This window comes from Scophthalmus maximus, chromosome 3 (genome assembly GCF_022379125.1).
Source record: "Scophthalmus maximus strain ysfricsl-2021 chromosome 3, ASM2237912v1, whole genome shotgun sequence".
Classification (NCBI taxonomy): Eukaryota; Metazoa; Chordata; class Actinopteri; order Pleuronectiformes; family Scophthalmidae; genus Scophthalmus; species Scophthalmus maximus.
The window spans coordinates 3750959-3775000 of NC_061517.1; the positions used below are offsets into that span (position 1 = coordinate 3750959).

General features: G+C 51.1%; 1 protein-coding gene across 3 annotated transcripts in view; it reads left to right on the top strand.

Moving 5' to 3' along the window:
- plxna2 (plexin A2) overlaps positions 1–24042 on the top strand; it is a 173173-nt gene that overhangs the window by 14602 nt on the left and 134529 nt on the right. For all 3 annotated transcript variants that reach the window (XM_035645035.2, XM_035645036.2, XM_047330757.1), the window contains 2 exons: positions 13665–15008; positions 19459–19641. In XM_035645035.2, coding sequence (XP_035500928.2) covers positions 13809–15008; positions 19459–19641 — 1383 coding nt within the window. In that variant the 5' untranslated portion in view covers positions 13665–13808. The remainder of the gene's footprint in view (positions 1–13664; positions 15009–19458; positions 19642–24042) is intronic.

Genomic DNA, 24042 nt, shown 5'->3' on the forward strand with positions numbered 1-24042 from the left:
TTTTTTTTTTGCTGGAGTATGATTATATGTTTTCCCTGCTGCTGATGCAGTTTATGGGGCAGCAGTGTTTTGTTTGGCTCGAACGTTGCACTACCGAGTACCCTAACCCCCCCCATGTTTCGCCTGTTCTCCATCTCCCCCAACTGAGAATGACAGAATGCGGCGGTCGGGGGGGAAATACTCGGGCCGCCCAGTGGTTAATGCCGACTCCCGACGTGGGCATCAAACTCCCACTCGCCTCCTCCGCCGCGGCGCGCTCGTCGTGGAGAGGAGCCTCGACCGTGACGTCTCTCAGTCGGATGGGAGAGAGGCCAGCTCGCCTGGCGAAGCCCGTGACCCAGTGTGATCGCCTTTAAAGCAGTCGGGCCGCAGCAGCGTCTCTCGCCTCGGCTTCATCGTCTATGTGTGCGGTCTGAGGGGGGAGAGGGGGAAAAGAAAAAGAAGTAAATGGGAGGTGAAAACTGCCACGGAGGAATTCAGATCCCCCCCGGGTTTTGGCATTGGACACACTGACCAGGCATGGCAACGCTTTTCTTTGATTTACTTTTCAGTTATTGCTCCGTCTCTTCATGTTCCTTTTATTGCTCCAAATTTTTTTTCTCCTTCTTGATATTGCTCTCTCTCTCTCTTTATTGCTCTTTTCCTTCTCTCTCTCTCTCTCTCTCTCTCCCCCTCTGTTGCATTGTGGGATCTGCTCCCAGTCTAACTCGCTCCCGTAACAATGAAACAGATGCTAATTTGAATCATCTCACTAACAGAGATTAGTCTTTGATCAAACCTAATGCCCAGAAAGCAACTGCATTCGGCTTCAGAGAGAGAGAGAGAGAGAGAGAGAGAGAGAGAGAGAGAGAGAGAGAGAGAGAGAGAGAGAGAGAGAGAGAGAGAGAGAGAGAGAGAGAGAGAGAGAGAGAGAGAGAGAGAGAGAGAGAGGCTCGGTGAATGTGATGTGGTGACTAAGGCGATGCAAGACACTCCACTGGAGAGCTGTTATACACTTAAGCCCCCTGCCCAACATTTCACATGCTGCGTTGTAAGAATTACAGTCCACAAGAGCTGGAATTAAAACAGTCCCTGCTCTGAATGTCAATGCCCCCCCCCCCCCCCCCTTCTCAAGACTTTCTTATGCGCATGCGAGTGTGTTTGATTACATCAATGACACATGCTTTCCGCCGGGCGACTCTTATCGAGATGTGGTACAAGGAGAATACTGAATGGGTAGTTGTATGAGGCCCGGCGGGGCCGCACACGATAAAGGATGCTCTCCAGTGTCCGTCTGAGGAATATACGGACGGCCTGACCATCTTCGTGCCATATCTTAGCAGAGCGGGGGGGGGGGGGGGGGGGGGGGGGGGGGGGGGGGGGAGTCTGTGGCCCTGTGAAAACAAGAGTGAAGCACTTCGCCGACGGCGTGGACGCGCTCGCGGTAGCTCTTCACACATACTCCGACGGACAGGAACCGTGTTCGGTGTAACCTGGTGTCGCCTCCATCTCATCTCTGGGCTGCCTCACTTTGCCGTGGTTCACCAGAAGGGGCAGTGCCAGAGTTGCTGCAGATGTTAGGGAGAAGGGGAGTAAGAAAGAAAAAGAACGAAACAAGCTCACTTGACTCGCAAGTAACCGTCTGCATGTGTTTCTTCCATGGTTTTTTTCCCTGTATTGTTTACAGCCAACAAAATATAATCCCAGAGAAGTCGATAGTGCCGTTTCTCTCTTCCCCTCCCCGTCCATGTGACTCTGGACACACTGAGTATTGGACCGGCTCCACCTCTGATCCTTTGCTGTTCTCCTTTGCCTCATCACAGCGGTGGACGATAACGTTCACGGTGTGCCGTGTACGCCGGTACCCCAGGGCACACGCTATACCACACCCGCCGGTCTATACATTTTCTCTGCTGACTTTCAAAAAAGGTTTCTTTTCCACCTCTCTTGACTTAAATGTAGGTCGCGTAGAGCAAACTCTTTTGTGCAGAATTGTACGCCAGCAACGCGCCACGAAGGGATCTTTTGTTTCGTCAAAGTTCATAACCGCTGTCCCTTAAAACCTCACACTTGTGTTTTGCTCCGCTCTCCTCTCGGCGCGCTGACTCACAGGAAACCGGCCAGTGCTGATTTTCCACCGTATCCCAGCCAGCACACACGCATCCTGTACGGGGGTTCACACGGAACAGGCCGGAAGGCATGAATGTGCGCTTCAGCACTGATCCAGAGCCAGTCAGTCAGTCAGTCAGTCAGTCAGTCAGTCAGTCAGTCAGTCACCCCCACCCCCCCCCCCGCCCCCCCTCCCGTCCTGTCCTGTCCTGGCGTGGCCCGTCAGCAGCTGCTGCACGCCACAGGACGATCAGGTGGATTTTTATACACCCATAAGCGAGCACAAGGCTGAAGCTTCTGTGTTTATTATTCATATTCATTGCTGGTCCGTGTTGGACTTGCATACAAATCTAGCGTGAGCCTTTTCTTCTGAGCTTTGGTCTATATGACATCAGATCTCTGTTATTCTAGGAAGTTGGTGAAGTTGCACCGTGTTTCGCTCCATCTTGCCCCGCTGCTTTATTGAAGGTGGCATATTGTGCTCATATTCAGGTTCGTGCTTTTAATTTGGGTGAACCACTTGGAAATGTTGACATGCTCCAATGTTTCAGTGTTCTCACACTGCCCATTCCTGCAGATCTTCTTTTCAACCTGCTGTCTAAAACGCCTGGATTGCGTTTAGTTATGTAGATGTCATCCGTAAACCCATAAAAATAAATGTATTTAAGATTTATTCAAGTTCTGCTGGTGAAATACAATTTGGCTGCTTAACAATTTTGCTAAACGTTTAGCGCCCGTTGCCTCTGAAATGGACTTTGGTCTATACACATAAAAAACCGTTGATGTGTTTTGTTGTGGGGTTTTTCTTTTCTCTCGCCGAAAAACGGTTTCGCTCTGCTCGCCGGGCATGTGTCCTTCTGTGTGAGTGGGCACCCAATTTCCTCCCCACACACTGTTATTGCCTCTCATCCAAAGGGAGATTGGCCTAAGTAACCAGCCGCAGACTTGATTTTGTGGTGTTTTATCACCTCCTGATGAAATTAGAGGGGCCTGTGCCGAGGCCGAGGGAAACGGCGCCGAGAGCCGCGGAGAGAGGCCCGAACCGTTTGTGGCGAGTGCGATAATGCATCTGTTAAGCGTGCCTCCGAAGTACGAGCCTGAAAATGGGGGACATAAAGGGGGCTACATGCCCATTTTGTTTTTTACAATTGCTTTTGTGCATCGCCAACATTAGCATTTAAAGCTGGTTCCTTATCAAACGCTGTGATTTCAGCGTCAAACTCTCCCTTTTACTCGCCAAGAGCCGCCTCAAGCAGCGCCGAATGTTAACTCTGGTCCCGCTTCTGTTTCTATCAATCTGCTGACGTCAGCGTGCTAACTGGCTGGCCCCTGGTCCAGTGAAGTAAGCACCACTGCTACCTTGTCCTGAAAAAGCAAAGACGGCCGGAGCTCCTGGCGAAGCCACCACCGCCCGCTTGGCGGCAGGGAAAAAGTGACGCATGAAGTAGAACCTTCAGTGGACCACAGACATGGTCTGCATCTGAGAGGCAGGAGGCAACCACTGTGTCGTTTTCCTTCATGTTGCTGAATTTATTGTTCATTTTTTTGTAGTGTGCAGCTGATCTGCTGCCATGTAATACAAAGTGCCCCTCGGGGACAATAAAGATACCCTTGACCTTGGGTCACATCGGGTCCTCGAGTGAAGGTTCCTTCCTCCGGCAAACGTTTACACGACGAACAATGCAACCACTGCACCGGCAGCGTTGTGCTACTGGAGAAAACGTCGAGATGATTCACCAGCTGGTGGTAAATGTTTGACCTTTGTCCGTGTGCAGGTTCCAAGTCTTCACGCAGTTTTTACACTTGAAACCTTTTTCTGCACTTTCATTCAACAGAATCTGTCTGGCTTTCTACAGACTCTAATGTTCTCCTTTCAGTTTGGTGTGAAGACAGAGCAACAGACATGTGCACCTTTTACACGGTCTGTTCAAGGCAGGAACGTTGCGCCTTGATTCCGGGTACAAAGGTACAGCCGCGCAATGGGTCGCGTTGTTTGTTCTGCCGACGCTGTTGTGTTGCACGCCATGCACTCAAAAATCGCACATCGTGGCGACAGTATGTCGGCTTGTTTGGTTCAGTGTGACAAACGACAAATGCTGCACAACGAGGGATCTTAGCAGCTCTTAGCGGCAATGCAGGTGGATGTCTGTGAAGAAAAGGGGCCAATGTGAGGACAAAGGCACGATGCTCATGTTCTTGCAGTCAATCTGGAAGGAAAAGGAGCGGGTCATTGGTGTTGGGGTTGGTGGTTAAACGCCCCATGAGTGCATTGCAATAAATCACAGTCATGAGTGTTTGAGATAAACCTAAGTGTGTGTGTGTGTGTGTGTGTGTGTGTGTGTGTGTCTGGAGCTGTACTGCTGACCCTGAGCAGACTGGGATTATGAGGGAAGTACGACCTGCACCGGAGCTTTCGACTGGAAGAGGAAGTCACAGCAAATCAATGATCTACTTCTAGCTCTAGGATGAAATAATATTCTACTAAAAACAAAACAAAACAAAAATAGAAAGTCAATATGTGGCAGTCAATGTCGATATTGTGGCTGGTCGCCAAAAAACGCTGTTGTTGGGTAGGAAGTCCCTCAGTGGGGCCCAGGACACATTGGGGCACATACTGCTAAAAGAGGGTCACCGCATGTTCCCTCATTTGTATTAAATTACCCCCCATCAAAATTAATACCTATGATAGGATGAGGCTAGGATATATATATATATATATATATATAATTCTGCATGCTGCCAGCTCACTGCTCCGGGACTCGGGAGTGGTTGGATGAAAAGCGATCACACAAACTCCACAGGCGTGTTAATTGCATCGACAGATAATTGATTTTTTTAGCATGAATAAGGCCCCGGCAAGGATTCACGCTTCCATGTCTGCATTACATCACAGGTCCCATTCTCACAGTTGCATAACAGCACCCTGGTTCGGTCCGTGTCGCCGTATACTCGAAGCAATACACCGTATACTGTATATATATATACACACTACCTCCCCTGTCAAGTTGATCCCCTTTAAAGCCACGGTAGCAAATCCACGGTTGATCTTTTTCACTGTGTGTTCGTTGACGGAGGAGCTGAGGAGGGAAGAGCGCGTTGTTTTCCGCACAGCCGTGTTTTTTTCCAGCGCTTGGGTGCGAGCCAACCGCCGGAGCCGCCTCATCCTCTCAGCCAGCCTGTGATTACGGAGCCGCACCAGGCCTATATCATACACTCCTTAGATGAAACAGTAGCGGCAGAAATTGAAGGGATTAGTTTGAGTGACAGGATTCCCTCTCCACTCGACCCCCTCCCCCCCCCCTCTGAAAATCTTACATAACCACTTTTGATTTTTGGCTACTGGGTGAAATAACACGTCTGGTCGTCTAATAGCTACATATAATATACATTTAGAGCAAAATGATAGTGCTTGCTTTTTTCTTTCTTGACATGTCTCTGCTTCCCCTCATTCCTCTCGATCTTGACTGCCCCCTCCCTCCCTCCCTCCCTCCCTCCCTCTCGAGTGTTGCCAGCCAGCCTGTGTAAATTTGCTCCAGATAATAGCGGCCGCACCGTGCCAGCTCCTGGAGCTGTGGCTGCCCACAGTGGCCGTAACGGCTTGTTACCCAGCTGGAGCAATGGCTGCACGGCTCCGTCCTCGTCACTTCCTTCCCTCCTTCCTTCCTCCCTCTCCTCGTCCGTCCGTCTGTCCCCGCTCTCCCTGACTTTCTTTCATCTCCCTATCTCTTTCTCACCCACTCAAACTTGGGCGCGCTGTTTCCTCACTCGCTTTCACGGGCCATCATTCACTGTTTCCGTCCCCTTATCTCAGTTCCTCTCTTGATGTATTTTATTGCTCGCCTTATCCCCCCCCCCCCCGGCACTTCCTCCCCATCCGTCTCTCATTCTCACAAATCCTTCCAGCAGTAGCCGCCTCGGCCACTGAGCCAATGCTCCTGCACTACTCTGATCCCGGGAGTGAGACAAATGATGGAGCCGGGGAGAGCGAGCGAATGGACGGAAAGACTTCTTTTTTTATAAAAATGTGATTGTCTTCATTAATCTGCCTCTGTGAACCTAAAACGTTCCACACACACACACACACACACACTCACACACACACTCCATGGAACATGTGTATTAGTCACACACATTTCAGCTCTCTTGCAGGGCCGTTTGGTGGCGCTTAAAAAAAACAAAAACCCAGAGGATTTGGCGTGTGGTTATCTGACAGAAGGTTCCGTCCGCTGGTGCCTCGTTTTTGATTGGGCCACTGCACACCAAAGGTCAGAGTCCGAGCTTTTGTTTTTCGCAGAGTGCAGCTTGAGGCCGATATCGCTTCTGCAGGGAGGGTCTGTTGATAAAGAAAGCAAACACACACAGTGCAAACACACACACACACACACACATACAGACACACACACACACAGGTCGCGCTGTGGCCTGCCCTCGTTTGGGTTAATGTCATCCATGTCTTCCTTGACTTGCCCCCCCCCCCCCCCCCCCCCCCCCCCCCCACAGTCGCTCGTCCTCACTCATTGCGTTCAGCACATCAACGACCCAGAGTTTTATGTAATCTGATTGCAGCGGCGAGGCGACACATGCTGAGCCAAATTCAGCTCATCTCATTCCGGTCTACTCCGCGCGGGCAAGACGCGCACTCGCCTGCTCGCTCACTCGCTCGCTCAGACCGATGCCCCCTCCGGCCGGCTGTCCTCTGCACCTGCTACCTGGTGCACCGGCCAAGCGCTCCGGTTTTCGCCAAGTACGCTTTGCTCCGCTCCGGCAACTCTTAAATGTGCCTCGCGATCGGGGCCAGAGAGAGAAAAAGGGGCCTCAGATGTGAGAAATTAAATATGCATGTCCAAATTTTCAAGTTTGGGTTCACAAATAAAACAATCATTTGCTTTACTAGACTTGTAATGTAGGAGATCATTTGAATCTGTTTCCTTCTCCCGCCCTTGATGTGCAGGACATACGAGGAGAAAAAAATATTCTCCTAATCTTTTACAGTTTGTCACAGTCTAATAAAATCACAGCTTCAAAATGTTCCAGCATTTATCTCATAACCGCCGCTGACACATAATTATACTTAATAATTTGAATTCCTTTGCATTGCGGTGTATCGGAAGACTTTAGAAGTTGGCCTCTACAGTTGTGCGTCTGTGTATCTCCCGTTTTTAATAATTCATGCAGACATAACTCATTTTCAGATTCACCGCCACACCACAGGTGCTGCGCCGTTTTCATGCTGTTCGCTGCACAACCGCATCCCTTCCGCACACGGCTTTCATTACACCACTACATTGACTTTGAAAGTGACAGGACCGCGCGGGAATAGTTAAGACCCTTCCCATTTGATAAGGCGCGTATGGCGTCTGTCAAAGAGCCTGATTCACTTCCGATCTGAGCGCGAGCTGGAGGTGAGCCGTCTGATCCTGTGGCCTCCGGTGACATCCTGCCGCGTTTGTTTCTCTTCGCCCCACGGAGGATTCCCCTTCTCCGCTCGCCGAGGCCCCTTTACAATTCAGATTTATGGAAATGCCTCCTAATGGAAAACTGCCTTCACAGGATGACAGACAGCCATGATGAGGCGGTACATCACACTGGTATGGGGTAGTTGGGGGGGGAACGCCTGAGAAGATCCCACCCTCAGGATTCAACCTACAATTTAGAAGGAGAGGTACATGGAGGCTGTTGGTTGTGTCAGCAGGAAGCAGGATTGGGAATAAAAAATGAAGGGGGTTTAATTTATGTACGACTGCGCTGGATGTGCCCCTGTCTATATTTGTGCATGCCTTTGATCGAGGGGTGTGGATGTGTGTCCCCGCCTGAGCTCGTACACGAGCCCGAAAGTGAGCGTCTGTGTGCATCTCTGTGTTTGGAGGAGGAGGCGGCGGCGGCAGTGGGAGGGGAAACACAAATCATTAGCATAACAATAACGCTGTAATCTCTCTCTTGTGGATGTCACAGATTCTAGGCGTAATACCAGTGTGTTTCTACTCAAACAGAGTTTGAAGTGTGTGTGAAGCGGGGGGGGGGAGGTGGGGTTAAAGGAAAGATTACACATGCACACACACACACACGTGCCCTTGTTTGCATTCAGGGATAAGCAGCTATGGTGAGACTCCATTATCCCTGTGTCATGATGACATGCTTCCCCCCCCCCCCCGTGGAGGATTTCTACACGACTGTGTGTGTGTGTGTGTGTGTGTGTGTGTGTGTGTGTGTGTGTGTGTGTGTGTGTGTGTGTGTGTGTGTGTGTGTGTGTGTGTGTGTGTGTGTGTGTGTGTGTCTTTAGAATCTTTTGCCCGCATCTCCCGGAGAGGCCACGGTGCAGTGAAGTACTTTTGGGCAATTGACGGTCGCGAGCGAGTGGCTCACTAACGAAGATAGCTCCATTACACGCGGCGGATGCAGAGTGCTCCGTTGGAGTGCCCTCAGAGCCAGGCTTACTCGTGGACAAGTGCACATTCATTTACTGTGCGGCACTAAACATTACAGCCGCGTTAGCCGTGTGGCTCAGAGCCCGGCGTGTGCGTGTGCAGATAAACAAACACCGAAAACAGCTCTACACTGTATGTATGACAGGCTTCAAATGAGCAGCAGCAGTGTTGTAAGCATCCGGATTTCGTTTTTCCTCCCGTCGACGTTGCGGAGTTTTGAATTCATGACCCGAGCATAGCGATACAGCAGGCCGGCGGAGGGCGCGTGGTTCCCGCGGGCGTTACTCCGCCGTGTCATTTCCTTTTTTCGTGGCTGGAAGGAAGGAAGGAAGGATGGACGGACGGACGGACGGAGGGATGCAGAGTAGAAGTGCGGAGTTATTCACGCGGAGCCGACAGACCGATACAGCCGGAGTGGAGAAAACTCAGTTCGTGCACTGGAGACAAAAAGAAATGTATCAAAATAACTTCCAGCCCGGCGAACGCGAGATGCCAGCGAGTCCTCTCATTATCGCTTCTCTTGATAGCAGCAGAGAGAGAGAAGACTGATGGACTAACCTCTGCCGCTAATCGCTTTTTTATAGTCTCCTATATACGACGATCTCCCTTTAGGGAAGATTCAAACTTTCTATTTTTTACCGTGCAAGCGGCCCCGTCGACCGAGGAGCTCACCACCACGCAACCAGCGCAATAGTAAAAAAAAAAAACAAAGACATTTTTAAACCTCCTCACGAGCCGCGTTGTTGATTTATTAATTTTTTTGGTCCCCAGTTGTCTCTTTGATTTGCAGCGCATCACTTTCAGTCAAGCATTCAGATTTCACGCTTTGCATTAATCATTCAGGGAATAACACATTAATCCGCGGCATGAAATCATGATCTCCCATTTCCTTTTCCCCGTCTGACAACAATGGCTTTGGAACCGTAAATGGATTATCGGTTCGTGTCCCTTTATCTGCCGCCGCGATACAATTGCCGTAAATATGAATTTGGGAGATCAAGCAAATTTGGCTGCATTGTTAAGAAGCTTAGTGTGGACAAACCCCCCACCCCAAAAAAAAATCCAAAGGCACAAACACGGAAGACCTGCTGCCTGTTCCAGGGCGACGGCGGTTTAGAGCTGCTCCCGCTCCAGAGGCCACTTCCCGAAGCCTGTTCTTTCCTGATTCTGTTTGCTGGCTGCTGCGCTGCCCCTCGGGCTGTTTGTGTCCACGAGCCACAGCCGATGGTTTTGCACAGCTTATCAGTTCACATTTTTTCTCCCGTCTGGCCTTTGCCTGTTTTTTTCCTCCTGCCGCTCCTCTTTTGCATCTGTTCGTGAGATGATCGGCACAATGCAGCCCAAGCCCCCCCCCTCGCTCCCCCCTTTGACCACGGCTGGCGTGGGGGCACTGCCTCTCGCACAGTGGCTCGGGGAAATCACCAGAAATATCAGCAGAGGGGCCGGCAGGCGGACGCGTTGACAGAGCACAGGCGGCCACTGGGAACAGTTTGTTTCACGAGTGCTCAGGAGGAGCGGCCCCGGCCGACTGTGCCAATACTGTGTTTTGTGGGCCCAACTATTCATTATGGATAGGGGAAGTTTTGCTGTCTTCCCTCGTCGCCATGATCACAGCTTGTGTGTGTGTGTGTGTGTGTGTGTGTGTGGTGTGTGTGTGTGTGTGTGTGTGTGTGTGTGTGTGTGTGTGTGTGTGTGTGTGTGTGTGTGTGTGTGTGTGTGCGCGAGTGCGTGTGTGTGTGCAAGCTTTTTTCTGCTGTCCACGTCTGCCAAAGGGATGAGCGTCAGAATGGAAATCTACTGACAATGGCCGTGAAGATATTTAGCTCTTTTCTTTTTTGGCGTTGTGAATTTAGCCCAGGGTTTGTCATCGTGCCAGTCGATCCTCCGGCCTCGCTGCGACCACGGCGGTCGTGGCGTGTCAACACACTGAGCGTCCTGTGTTCGGTGTCGTCAGAGAGACAGAGAGAGACACAGGCGTCTGCTCAGTGTGTGTTGGAAACGAAAGCTGATATTGCATATCCATAATAGCAGTTGGTGTTGGAGAGCCACAGAGTTCACAGAAATAAATCACCGGCGGCCTCCGTTCCACCTTTACCATAATTCCATTCAGCGGGCTCACACAGTCGTGCCCTCTTTTTTTTCTCCTTCTTCTTCTAGGTCAGTAGGTAACTACGTTTGAGTGTGAATCATAGCTGGGTCGCATTTATATGTTAATGTGCTCCTGCTGACTCGTCATAAACAAAAAGGGAAGAAAGGCCCCGGCTTTGAAGTGACGAGCGCGGGGGCCTGACGTCGTGTTGCTCCTATCCTTTTCTCCTAGAGGAGACTCTTGTCAAGTGCGACAAAAAGAGGTGGTCATGCGATCGACTTAAACAAAGACTCTCCCTTCCCTCTGTAACCGAAAGCAAATATGAATGGGTAACCTCTTGTGGAGCCTTTTCATTTTTACGGCGTGTACAGACGCTCCCTTCCTCTTTCGTCGTGCCCCTGCAGCTGTTTCCCCACAACGTTGAGGGAGTGATGCGCATATTTCCTCCGACGACAGGGGAGGAGGAGAGGAAGAAAAGATGGATGGGAGTTAATGTCGTATACACACACATACGACTAAGGGATGGGGGCGCGGGCGAAAGCTCTAAAGGGCAAAGGGCCGCGGGGCTCGAGCAGAGCGCTGGCTCAGCAGGAGGCTGATTATACCACCAAAGGGATCCACTTTGCACATCCAGCAAGTACAAAGTCAAACAAAAGGAGCGAGGCGGCGCGCAGGCAGCTGTAAGTGAGGGGTGGGGGTCTGGCCCTCTTCTTTTTTTCTTTTTTTTTATAAGAGGCAATGGCACTTTTATGACCATGCTAATAAACTGCTCTCGGAGACAGGGCGCCTCCCACGCCCCGGCCTGCCCACACGCCACCAACAGCTTGACTGGGGCCTTAGGACCTGTGTTTATGGACACATGGATCAATACGCTCCCCGAGGATCTATATTTAAGTCTGAGCTGAGTAGCATGGCCGTTGATCAACGGGGGGGGGGGGGGGACCCATCTCGAGAGATGGCCATTACCAGATTTGGGAGGGAGGGCAGGCGCGTTTCAGCGGGAATCCCAAACCGTCGCTGCGAACCAATGTGCGTCCAAAAATAACTAAAACATGAAATCGCCGTGGTAGCCCGGTTGTGCAGAATCTCTCCATTCAAACGCTCCTCTTCCGTCGCCAGTTGCAACTCCTTGTTCATTTGAGGCGCAGTCGCCTTTTTTTCCTTTTTATTCCAGCCACATCCTCTCCCCCTCGTTGCTCTGCGCCTCCTCACCGCTGGTGAAATGCAAAAAATCTGGGAGCGTGACAAACGATGCAGAGCCGCCTGTGACACGTCGGAGCCCCCGGCGTCCCCGCGTCGCTCCTCGGCTTACCTCCTCCGGCTCCGCGGTAATTACCCTTGTTGGATCGCTACGCCTAATCATACTTGATTTGGCGATGCGCCGCCATTGTCTCCACTTGTTAGCCCCTCACACGCCTTCGGTTTCCGATGGAGTACACTGATAATACTGGGAAAAAGAGGCACACACACACACACACACACACACACACACACACACACACACACACACACACACACACACTGTATATTCCCCTGGCTGTTGTTTTTTCACGAGCGTTTGCGAAGATGCAGCACGGTGTCTGATTCATTTAAAGACGCCAGTGATTAATCCCTTTATGATCTGATCATGTCAGCAGGAGATGAATAGAATAAAAGTTTTTTGTTTTTTTAAACAACAACAGCAGCAATGTTTAGAAAAGAATAATTAATCGATTCAGATTCTGTAAAGAAGGGGCCCCCCTTAAAGAGCAGGGAGCGAGGGGAAGTGTGTGTGTGTGTGTGTGTGTGTGTGTGTGTGTGTGTGTGTGTGTGTGTGTGTGTGTGTGTGTGTGTGTGTGTGTGTGTGTGTGTGTGTGTGTGTGTGTGTGTGTGTGTGTGTGTGTGTGTGTGTGTGTGTGGAAGTGGCTCCCAATTTGTTCTCACTTTGTTCCAGTAATAAGAGCCAGGCCCTTTCTTTTCCAATGGACAATATAATTAAGTCCCGGGGACCGACCGCGTTGAGCTCCGTCTCTCGGTTTATGCCCAGGCGGAGCGTGGTTTGTGTAAATTGCAGACTTTGCTTGATGTATGTTCTCACAGATGGATATGGAAGAGGGATACATGGTTGATGGCTGGTCGGGGAGTGGGAGATGAATGGAAAAGAGAACAGTGGGATTTTTGTTGTGTACTTATGTCAAGTATCTCGTCGAATGTTGAATTGTTGTTGTTTCTGTTCGTCAAAGGTTACATTTGAGCTTGTTATTGTCATAATAATTCATATAGGGATGCACATATCAGTATCAGCCGATGTTGACATCTGATATTGGCCAAAAAAAATGCAATATATCGTGTATTGCACAAGGAATGAATATTTCTATAATTTTAAGCTTTGTATTTTGTTTTTGCTAGTGGGCTAACACAATAAGCATATGCAAATAATATGCTATCTCAACTATAGGTGAGACTTGATGATCCCTGCAATTAGTTGTGGGGAAAAAAAGTTTATGTTCATATATAACGGTATCGAAATTGGTTATCGTTGGTGGGTGTTTGGATGTTCTGTTCTTGGAAACCACTTGCTCAGTGTGTGTGTGTGTGTGTGTGTGTGTGTGTGTGTGTGTGTGTGTGTGTGTGTGTGTGTGTGTGTGTGTGTGTGTGTGTGTGTGTGTGTGTGTGTGTGTGTGTGTGTGTGTGTGTGTGTGTGTGTGTGTGTGTGTGTGTGTGTGTTTGTGTGTGTGACAGCGGCAGTGTGAGTCAGGTCAGGCTCATTTCCGTTGCTGTAACCAGCCTCTCTTTCCTGCATTGTCCCGGGCCTGTCCAGCGACTCCTTTGGAATGTGCACCATAATGGTTTCCGCCAATTGTCTCTTTCAAACCCTCCTCTACCTTTCTTCTCCTTAGCTCATCGCCTCGCTGAATTCAAACTCTGACCTTTTCCAAGCATCATCGCTAATGAGCAGGCCTTTTTTTTCCAGTAGGCCACACGAGTTTCCTTTATATATATACGAAAATATCTGAGTCACCGTTTCATGTCTAACACGTTCTCTCTTTCTCTCTCTTCTTCTCTTTTTCTCTTTTTTCCAGAAACATGTGAAGACCCTCGCAAAGGTTTTTTCTGGGCCCGGAAATTAGCCTTCAGCAACAAAAAGGCGAAGGTCTCTTCCCATCCCTCCGCCCCTCGTCCGTTCTCTCCTCTTCCTCTGCCCCTCCCTTGCTGGCCCGTCAAACATGGAGGGCCGGCGGGCTGACCGCAGGACTTTATCACCCGACCCTCGCGTGGGAGCTGTCGCTGCCCTGCTGAGCTTCTGGCTCTTGGCGATCCCCGTCATGTGCGGCGGGCAGACGTTCACCAGTTTCCACCCTGAACGCCGGGACTGGGTCTTCGACCACCTGACGGTTCACCAGACCACAGGGGTGTTGTATATCGGAGCGGTCAACCGCGTGTACAAGGTCTCGGCCAACCTGACCCTCCTTGTTTCCCACGACACGGGCCCGGAGGACGACAACAAGGCCTGCTACCCACCTCTGATCGTGCAGCCCTGTTCGGAGCCGCTCGTCTCCACCAACAATGTCAACAAGCTGCTCCTCATCGATTACTCGCAAAATCGCTTGCTGGCCTGTGGCAGCCTCTACCAGGGCGTCTGTAAACTCCTCAGACTGGACGACCTCTTCATTTTGGTGGAGCCCTCTCATAAGAAGGAGCACTACCTCTCCAGCGTCAACCAGACGGGGACCATGTATGGGGTGATCGTGCCTTCACAAGGCCAGGACGGGACCCTGTTCATCGGCACGGCGGTGGACGGAAAGCAGGACTACTTCCCCACCATCTCCAGTCGAAAGCTTCCCCGCGACCCCGAATCTTCGGCTATGCTCGACTACGAGTTGCACACCGACTTCGTGTCCTCCCTCATCAAGATACCGTCGGACACGCTGGCGCTGGTCTCCCACTTTGACATTTACTATGTGTACGGCTTCGCCAGCGGCAGCTTCGTCTACTTCCTGACTGTCCAACCCGAGACGCCGGAGAACAGCATGTCGTCCAGCGGCTCCACCAGCGACCTCTTCTACACGTCCCGCATCGTCCGCCTCTGCAAAGACGACCGCAAGTTCCACTCCTACGTCTCCCTCCCCGTCGGCTGTGTGAAGAACGGCGTCGAGTACCGGCTGCTGCAGGCCGCCTACCTCGGCAAGCCGGGCCGCGTTCTCGCCGCCTCGCTCGGCATCGGCGCCCAGGACGACGTGCTCTTCACCGTCTTCTCGAAGGGCCAGAAGCAGTTCCACCGGCCGCCGGACGACTCGGCGCTCTGCGTCTTCACCATCCGAGACATCAACGCGCGGATCAAGGAGCGCCTGCAGTCCTGCTACCAGGGCGAAGGGAACCTGGAGCTCAACTGGCTGCTCGGGAAGGACGTGCAGTGCACCAAGGCGGTGAGTAGCGGCTGTACACGATGATTAAAGAAAATCATATACACACATTAACATTAATTCACTCATTCGGAGTATGGAAACGATGACTGAAATGTGCCACTGATGTGGTGACATTTCTACGATAGTACTACTATCGTCAGCGGTCGGAGCCCGTTCTTATGGGGACATGTCATTTCTAAGGCGAAGCGGGAACTTTGCTGAGGTGCAAAAGAGCCAATTTCTACTCTCCCGGCGTTGTAGTGAGCCCTCGGCCAATGAACAGACGATAGAATTAAATGGAATTCAATTTTATTTGTACAGTGCCAACATGCATTATGTCAAGGCGCGTTATGTTACGGTCAAGACCTGACAGTGTTATAGAGGGAAACCTGGCAGTTCCAACACAATGAGCGAGCACTTAGCGACATTAACGTTCAAAGAATCAGTAATGAGCTCTGCATTCTGAATGTACGTTGTTTTCCCAACGTTAGATACAGTAAACAGCGAGAGGCCGACCAGAGCGTCTCAATGAGCCTTGAAACCGCAGCGTTCAAAGATCTCAGGGGCGTGTGCCGTAATGAAAATAAACTCAGCAGTCGTCAGGAAATGCTTTTGAACGCCTTGCACAGCGGATGATTCTCACACCACATGTAGTTGTGTCCCAAAAAATATGTTTCAGTGAGAGATATTCATAAAATATTTTTCTCTTTACTTAGTTTTTTCTTTTCCTATCATCAAAGTGATCGTATTCTCCTTGAGCACAATATAAATACACACACACACACACACAGACACACTCACTCACACACACACACAATTATACCATAATAGTATCTGTTACATGTTGTCATGTAGAATTAAGTTTCTTGGTCCCCCCCCTCGTTTCCCAGGAGGCTTCAGTCCTCTGTGGTTCCGTTCAGTAATTGCTATTAGGAAGTGAAAAACATTAAGAATTAATGACGAGTTAAACGTATGTCAGAGTGTGTTACATGTCTGCATGTATGCAGGAAAAACACATCGGTAGCATAGGTCGTTTTTGATATTTAAAGTGTTTAATTGTATCCCCTGTCCTCCCCGATTAAGTTTTCTTTGTCGATAATCTCCAACCCCCCCCCCCCCAGGGCATTTAATTGACCGCTCTTATTAAAATCAGTGCATTTCCCATTAGCACAATGTCAGAGGTGATCGTCAGGACGATGGGGACATTATCTCCAACTAGAGCTCTGTCGGGCTTTATTAGCTCCACTGAGAGGAGGAGGAGGAGGAGGAGGAGGAGGAAGAGTGGGCGGAAGGAGGAGAAACCGGTGGCACATGGACGGTGACAGTGCTGAAGGAGACTCTCGATACTGTGGGAGCTCAAATTAGTCGTCGCCCCCCCCCCCCCCCCCCCCCCAAAAGAATCATCTCGGAATGCTCAGAGGGGTTACAGCCGCCGTTACCTGCGAACGCTGCGCCTCCCACTCCATTCTTCAGACGCGCACTGCCAATGACGTTCAGCTCTTCTTCGGCATTGTACGTTATACAATCCGGCTTTGTGTGTGTCTGTGTGTGTGTAGCCACGGAGATAAAGGAGATGTAACAAATACAGTCTTCAATACCGTCGTCCTCCTGCTCAATGAACAGCGCCGTAAATCCAGAGTATAATATGGATTATGCAGATGGATGTCAATGGACGACGAACTCTTAAAGCCTGTACAAATTACGTTTAACAGACGAACATGTCGGCCGGGCAAACGTCGTCTGTAAACCCCCCCCCCTCCCCCGCCCTTTACTCGAGATGAGCGGCTGCTCTTAAGTGCACACATGTTTCACATCTTGTCTTTCTTGAAAAAATACGTTCCTTTTAACGCTGCGTGCGGTATTTTGAGAGAACACCCCCTCGTCCGAGATCCGTCAACGTACGAGGTGAACCAAGGGTAGACCAACCCGGGAGGCTGCTGTTCCTTTTTTTGTTCACTGTTCACTTTACCTCGCTCGGTTTCGGAGTACATTACACATGCAGTACGAGTGCCTCTCCTCCGGTCCTCGCTCGAACAGCAGGTGGCCAGTGTGAGCTTCAACCAGAGAGAACCTTAATTACACCCCCCCCCCCCCCCCCCCCCAGCTCACATTTCCCCCATCTCGCAGACGTTTTGCTGCGTTGTACGCTTACGTACACGGGCCAAGGCTGAGGCCGAGGCCGAGGCTGGAACCGATGGCCTGCGCCAGGGGATTCAGACACAGCAGCCAGTCAAAGATTTATCACCCAGCCCGTCCAGCCTTCTGCCATCTGGAGATCCTCGCCGTTCTCCCCGTTCGCAGAGGAGACTCGGAGAGGCTGCTCGTTCGCCTGAGCGTCACTTATCGTCCTCTGGAAGGGGAAGCTGGTGCTGAAAACACTCGTTACACCCTGGGAGTGGTACCCCGTCACATCTAATTCAATCTTCATTCAAATCCCGCGCCCAATGCGCCCAATGTCCTCGTCAAACGAGAAAATTGCGCTGTATTGTGACTTGTTCGATGGGGACTAATCACGCAGGGTTACAGTCTACAGAGCCCCTCTATGGGTGATCAATACCATTCGCATAAAACCCAAATTTTCCTCGCCGCTTTGGAGATTTGTCTTTAAGCACGGAGAAATAAGTCTGCAAGGAGGCGAACAAGAAAACGCAACCACAACGGCATCCATGGGGATTTTGGCTGCCAGGTCCACTAAGCGTACATCATCTGAACAGTCTCGATATATAATCAGAACCAAATGGTCCGGAGCCCGACGGACCATATGTGGAAACGTCTGCGTGCGTCTGAGCGAGCAGCTATTGATAAGCCAACGTCTGCAGCCCGCGGCTGTCCGTCTCTCCAGATAGCTGCTCGCTTTTATAACCATAACACTAGAGAATAATGTGAGATTACCTCATTGAAGTACTGCATTGGTAGTGCCGTGGAGCACAACAGCCAGCGCCGGGCTATTTTGGGCAATAAAGGAAATAAGAGGAAATGCCATTAAGTGGGAGGCGTGACCGTAAGAGCGGAGGCGATTATTCCCGCCGTCAGCATTATCGCTCACGGCTCCGCTCGCGAAAAAGAAAATGTGCATAGAACTGAGCTGTTCACACGACCACGGTGGGGAGTGTCGCTCAACGTAGTCGTAGAAAGAGAATCCGTGAGTTGGGGTTTGCAGAAAGGGGAACAATGTATAAACATCGGCCGGGATTATGGGATGTATACATGGGGAGGCATGCCTGACCGTCTCACTTTACTCCACATGGCACTTTGAGGCCACTGCTACCCAGGCCGTCTCAGCCGACCTGAATCGACCGCCGCCCTGCTCCCTATTCACCCCGTCGCCTCTCGTCTTACAACCCTCCCCCAGAGAGATGAAGGCGCTCAGGCGCTCAGACGGCAGAGATCATTCCTTCCACTGACGAAACGTGTAAATGAGGCTCATGCACATCGCGGTGAGCGCGCTGCGCGATAACTACGTCGGCAGACGCGCGCGACGATGGGCCGGGGTAATGGGCCACGGTGAGAGCAAGGTGGAGCTCGGTCAGGCGGAGCTGGAACACGTCTGGAGAGTGGAACAGAAAGGCAAAGGTTTGTCTGGCGTGGAGACTCGCCCTCGCGCCTCCGCCTCGTTCCGACCTCCCTCTCTCCTCTCATCTCTCTCGCCCTCTCACCCTCAGTCCTCTCTCTCCCTCTCGCCTCTCTCGCCCTCTCGTTTCCGTCTCAGACAGACTCTGACACCGCCGCTACTTCCTCACCTTTGACCACTGCTCTCTCCTTCTGTCTCACTCTGTCACCTCCTATTTTCCTGCTCGTATTTCACAGTTCTCAGCCTCGCCGCTCTACTAATGTCTTGTTCTCTAACTCTGTCTCTCCAAGGCCACATCCATACGGCTACATTTTTCGTTTCAACGAGCGCATCGGTATTAATCACACTTACGCACCCGGAAAACGTATGTATATATGTATATACGTGACCACGCGCGTACACTGGGCGTATGCCACAGATGATGAAAAACAGTGAAGGTGAAAAGTCGAGAGCAGGGGTTTCGTCTCTGAGGACCGACGACAAGGTGATAAGAACCAATCAGGGAGCGAATCCAGGCGACTGCGTCATCGCTTCCAAACGTCTCCGTTTTTTTTACCGTCCACATTACAACGCAGCTCAGGAGTTTTTGTCGAAAATAAAACAGTGCCAGCAGCGTTTCCAAACATCTCCATCTCAGGCGCTTGAGGGACCCCGGAGTTGTGTGGACGCCGGGCGTGGACGTAGCAACAGTGATTCGAAGCGAAAAACACCGCGATGTGGATTTAGCCCGAGGTATTTTAGTCCCTCCCCCTCCCTACCCTACATTTCATGTCGGGGGGGTTACTAAGTGTAACGTGACGCATTTGTCTCATGCCGATTCCCTTTTTTCAGCGTCGTCCCTCTCGTCCGTTTTATTTGCACTTCCTCCTCTAACCTCTGTCAATTCCTCTCGTCCTCCAGCCGGTGCCCATCGACGACTCCTTCTGCGGTCTGGACATCAACCAGCCGCTCGGAGGCTCTCAGCTGGTCACCGGTCACACTCTCTACACTGAGACGCGCGACCGCATGACCTCCGTCACCTCCTACGTCTACAACGGCTACTGCGTAGCCTTCGTGGGCACCAAGAGTGGAAGGCTCAAGAAGGTGAGTACCCGCCCCGCTCCTCTTCCTCATCGCACCCAGCGGTTTAAAAGGGCCTGCGGCTGAAGTGGTCCTTTTTCCGTGCAGATGGATCACGGTCACGGGGAAACTTATCTCCTTAATATTTAATGCCTGCTGTCAAGACGCTCGGAAAAAAAGGGGGGTAATGGCGACGGCCCAGCTCACTCTAGTGGTTATTACCATTTCCTTGTTATGTGAGCTCCGGCGTTGCGGTGTTGAATAACCTGCACCGTCCCATTCATTTTAATAGGCACCTTTTCTTGCCCGTGGCTCACCGAGAGGGGGAACGACGGAGCAGGTGCGTGCACTGAGCCTCCTGGTCTCTTTGAGAGCACAGGCGGCGGCGGCGGGTTGAGGGCTGCGTCCCACATCCTCCAGTCGCAGGGCACAAGGTGTCAGAGGAGATTGGAAGGTGAAGAAAAGAGAAGAAAAAAGATTGCGAGACGTCCATCGGAAACATCTGGGGTTTGGCCTTGTTTCTAACAGCTGTTGCACTGTTTTGTCGAATGTTAAAATGTAAGCGGCGCGCCTTCGACGAAGATAAATGTGCGTTCTTCTGCCGGCGCGTCATGTCACAACAGACGAGGCTCTGCAGACTACATTCAGACAGCTGGTTGAAGGATTTGTCAGTATTCGCTTGGCTCCTCCTCCCTTGGGGCGTCCTTAATTTGAGTGACAGGAGGAGTGTGTCACAGGGCCATAACTGCACCCCCCCCCCCCCCCCCCCCCCCCACCCCCGAACAGCTGCACAGAGCTCAGAGAACTAGACAGAAAAAGGGAAAGAGCTAAAAAACCCTTCTGATACCTCTTTTGGCTACTCCTCTGTTATTTCAATCCTGGCAATGCGACACTTCGCCGCGTTGGCCCGGGTTATTTTTGGTCCACGTCTATCCACAATTAAATCAATACACCCATCTGACTGTGGTGGAGAAAGAAGACAATACTCATTCCATGTAATCCCCCGGTTGGGCTGTTTAATAATTTAGCAGCCCCTTCTTCGACTTTGGTTACATTAGATGGGGAAAAAAAAAAACGGCGTGTTTTCCCGAAAGTGTTGCTTGTATATTATTTCTTATCTTCCTTTGTCTTTCCGCACTCTTGTCGTTAGCCGCCACCTGCCTTTTCCCCGTCCCTCTATCTCGCTTACCTATCTGCTTCCCCCCAACCCCTGTTGGAGAAGCTATGCAAAATAGCCGTGAGTGCTCCTGTGTGCTCGTCACAGTGGGATGACTGTAACCACAGTAACGCTGACATGCACTTTAAGCAGGACATGGGAGGGGGGCACCTGGAGAATAGGTACCATGGCTCAGGGGCCAGTATGGATGTTTCCCCCCCCCCCCCCCATCTGATTGATGTTGCCCAGAGGGGAAATTTCTGGAAATGTACTCTGTGGTTGGAATGTTTTCGATCACCTCAAGTTATATCTCGCAAAAGATGACATGGGCGCCGGCCGTCGACGTCACGAGGGCCCGACTGAGGGAAAGCAATCGTCGGTGTTGAGGAGGGCAATGAAACATTGATGAATTCTTTCTTCTTTTGTTTTCCGCTCGGCGACGAAGACTGCAAACTGCGAGTTCATCCGTGAGCCTTGTGTTCTTTCAGCAGCCGCTGACGTGAGCGTTTGGACTGGACCGGATTTGAGCCTGATTTGTTTGAAGTCACGTGGTTGGACGAGAGAGGCTGCCAGCCAGCATTGTGCAAACAAAGAAAAAGAACATTTGCTGCTGGACGAGAACAAGCGGTGATTTGCATGCAAACGCACGGCCCCAACAGGCTCCAACTGTCCCGCCTAATGTGCATGAAGGAGAGGGCGAGCAGTCGACAACAGTGTGGAAAAACAGAGCATTATTTTTTTTAATAGGCAGTGAATAATCAATAAATCGGCATGTCAGCGGTGAAAAGAGGGCTGCTGGTGCCCACTGTCATTGTTAAGTGTGTGTGTGTGAGTGTGTGTGTTTCCTGGTATTACTCATGTTGTGGGGACATATGGGGACTTGTGTTCCTTCAAATTCGTGTAAATCATTGGATTTTAAGGTAAGGGCATTTTTTCAGGTCAGGTTTATGTTACAGTAAGGGTTCGGGTTAGGGTTAAGCAAGTGGTAGTTGCGGTCAATGTTAGGGTTACACCGCTGACTTTGGTACAGAAGGTCGGGGTTCGATTCCAGGTCAAAAGCATCAGCAAAATGAATGTAATGTCCTCTGAAGTCATGCATGCAAAACTGTGCGTGCGTGCATGTGTGTGTGCTTCAGGTATTACTTATGTCGTGGGGACCTATGGAGACTTGTGTTCCTTATGGGGACAAAATTCCCCATTGTGTGAATCATTGAAGTTTAACATAAAGACATGTTTTAAGCTCAGGTTAAAGTTATAGTAAGGGTCGAGGTAAGGGTTAGTCAAGTATTAGTTATGTGTATGTTCTCCAGGTGATAAATGTACGGCAGTAGAATATCCTCTGCAGTGTGTGTGTGTGTGTGTGTGTGTGTGTGTGTGTGTGTGTGTGTGTGTGTGTGTGTGTGTGTGTGTGTGTGTGTGTGTGTGTGTGTGTGTGTGTGTGTGTGTGTGTGTGTGTGTGTGTGTGAAATATTTTCCTTGTGTTTGTGTTGAGGGCGTCGTCCACTCTCTCCCTCAGGTGTGACAGGGAGGGCCGGGGGATCGAGGGACCTGCTGCAGCTCCTCTGCACAAAGCTGATAAGCTCCTTCAGAGTTGTGTGAGACGAGTCGATGGGGGGGGGGGGACGGTGCTGCTGCTGCAGGCTCCCTTCAGATGTGAGCGTGACCCGGCTGTAGGGTGACGAGATCTGATGCTTTGCTGGTTATACAGTTCCATACAGTCACCGTTTTTTTCATGAGCCAGATAGATGGAGAGAGGGAGGGGGTGTGTCATGTGAGGATGCATGGTTTGCGGGTGTGTGTGTGTGTGTGTGTGTCGCAAAGAGAGGGAAGAAGGTGCTGGAGGAGGACGAGGGAGGGAAGAGACTGTTGAAATGTGAATTTAGTGCCGCCAAAGAAACCAGGGCTGCACCGCTGCCTGTAATTGGATTGGCTCCCTTCCCAAAGAACAACCCCCCTCCCTCGCCTGTCCTCCATCTCCCGCTTCCCCATTCAATCCCGCTCCTCCCTCCACCTCCCACCCCCACCCCTCTCGCTCTCCCCCGCAGACCGAACCCCTGTATATGCTGCTGTTTCCCGGGCTTTGCTGGAGCATAGAGAAAAGCAGCAGGGATAGTGTTTGGCGGATGCCGCTGCCTGTGGCAGGCTTTTCACAGGGGATTGATTGAGGGAGAGAGAGAGGGAGAGCCAGGCTAAGAGGGTGGGGGGAAAAGCAGACACTAAGGTGAGGAGAATGCACATATATATATAGAGAGAGAGAGTGATAGACAATAACATTGCAGTCGTGAGCCACATACTCATCGCATGCCGTGATTGTAGTGATTACATTTGACTGTATGATTCTGCGAAGGTGGAGTATTGTCATTTGGCCCAACCCCGAGTGAAACCTCCAGTGCCATCATACAGCAGTTATGTGTTTAATGTGTAGTGCGAGTGTCAGGGGGGTGGGTGGGCTTTCAGAAATTGGCTGTGGGCTCCTGGGTGGCACCCCTGGAGGCAGTGATTGATCGTGGAGTGCATTAGATGTTCACCTCAGCAGAAAGCTACTGGCTGGGGGGGGGTGCGGGGGGGTGAATCAATATTCCAGGTCTACATGTACTTTTTTCCAGCTACAGCGAAACCCCGTTCCAATCAGGACGGAGAACTAGACCACTCTAGTATTTTTCCTGTGATCTTGTGTTGAGATTGAGTGCTCTTTGCACTCACCAGGCTCCATCATCCGCCACGAGACCAAAAGACGGCTACAAGGCTCCGCGGGTCAAATATATTGAAATGGACGATCTGCTCTGAAGTTGCATTCCGAACGCGCGTTACCGAAGGCTTGCGTCATCTGAAATTGGAATTGGCTGCGCGTTGTTCGGCGTGCGCTTAAGCGCTAGACATATATCCCACACGGGGGGGGGGGGAGAGACTGGGATTGGGATTGGTGGGAAGCAACTATATGGCATTGGGGAGGAGGAGAGGTTGGGGGGGGGGGGCACTGCCTTTGATATATCGATAGAGATGGAGAGCACGGCCGCACATGCAAAATGGGATGTTGAAAGAGGCGTCCCAGCAGCAGATAACAGGGAGGTTGAAGGAAGCTCGTTTAGGATTCCCCTGTTGATCGGAGTCAGCAAGAATGAACGTCGTCCTCCCTCCAATCCCGGCGTTCTGACACGGACCAGCGGGGGTTAAGTGCTATTGAACCCGAGACTTAAGAGATGCGTGTCCCCAGACGCCGTCCTCGCCGGGCACATCCAAGGAGAAACTACTCGCGTCTATTACGAGTT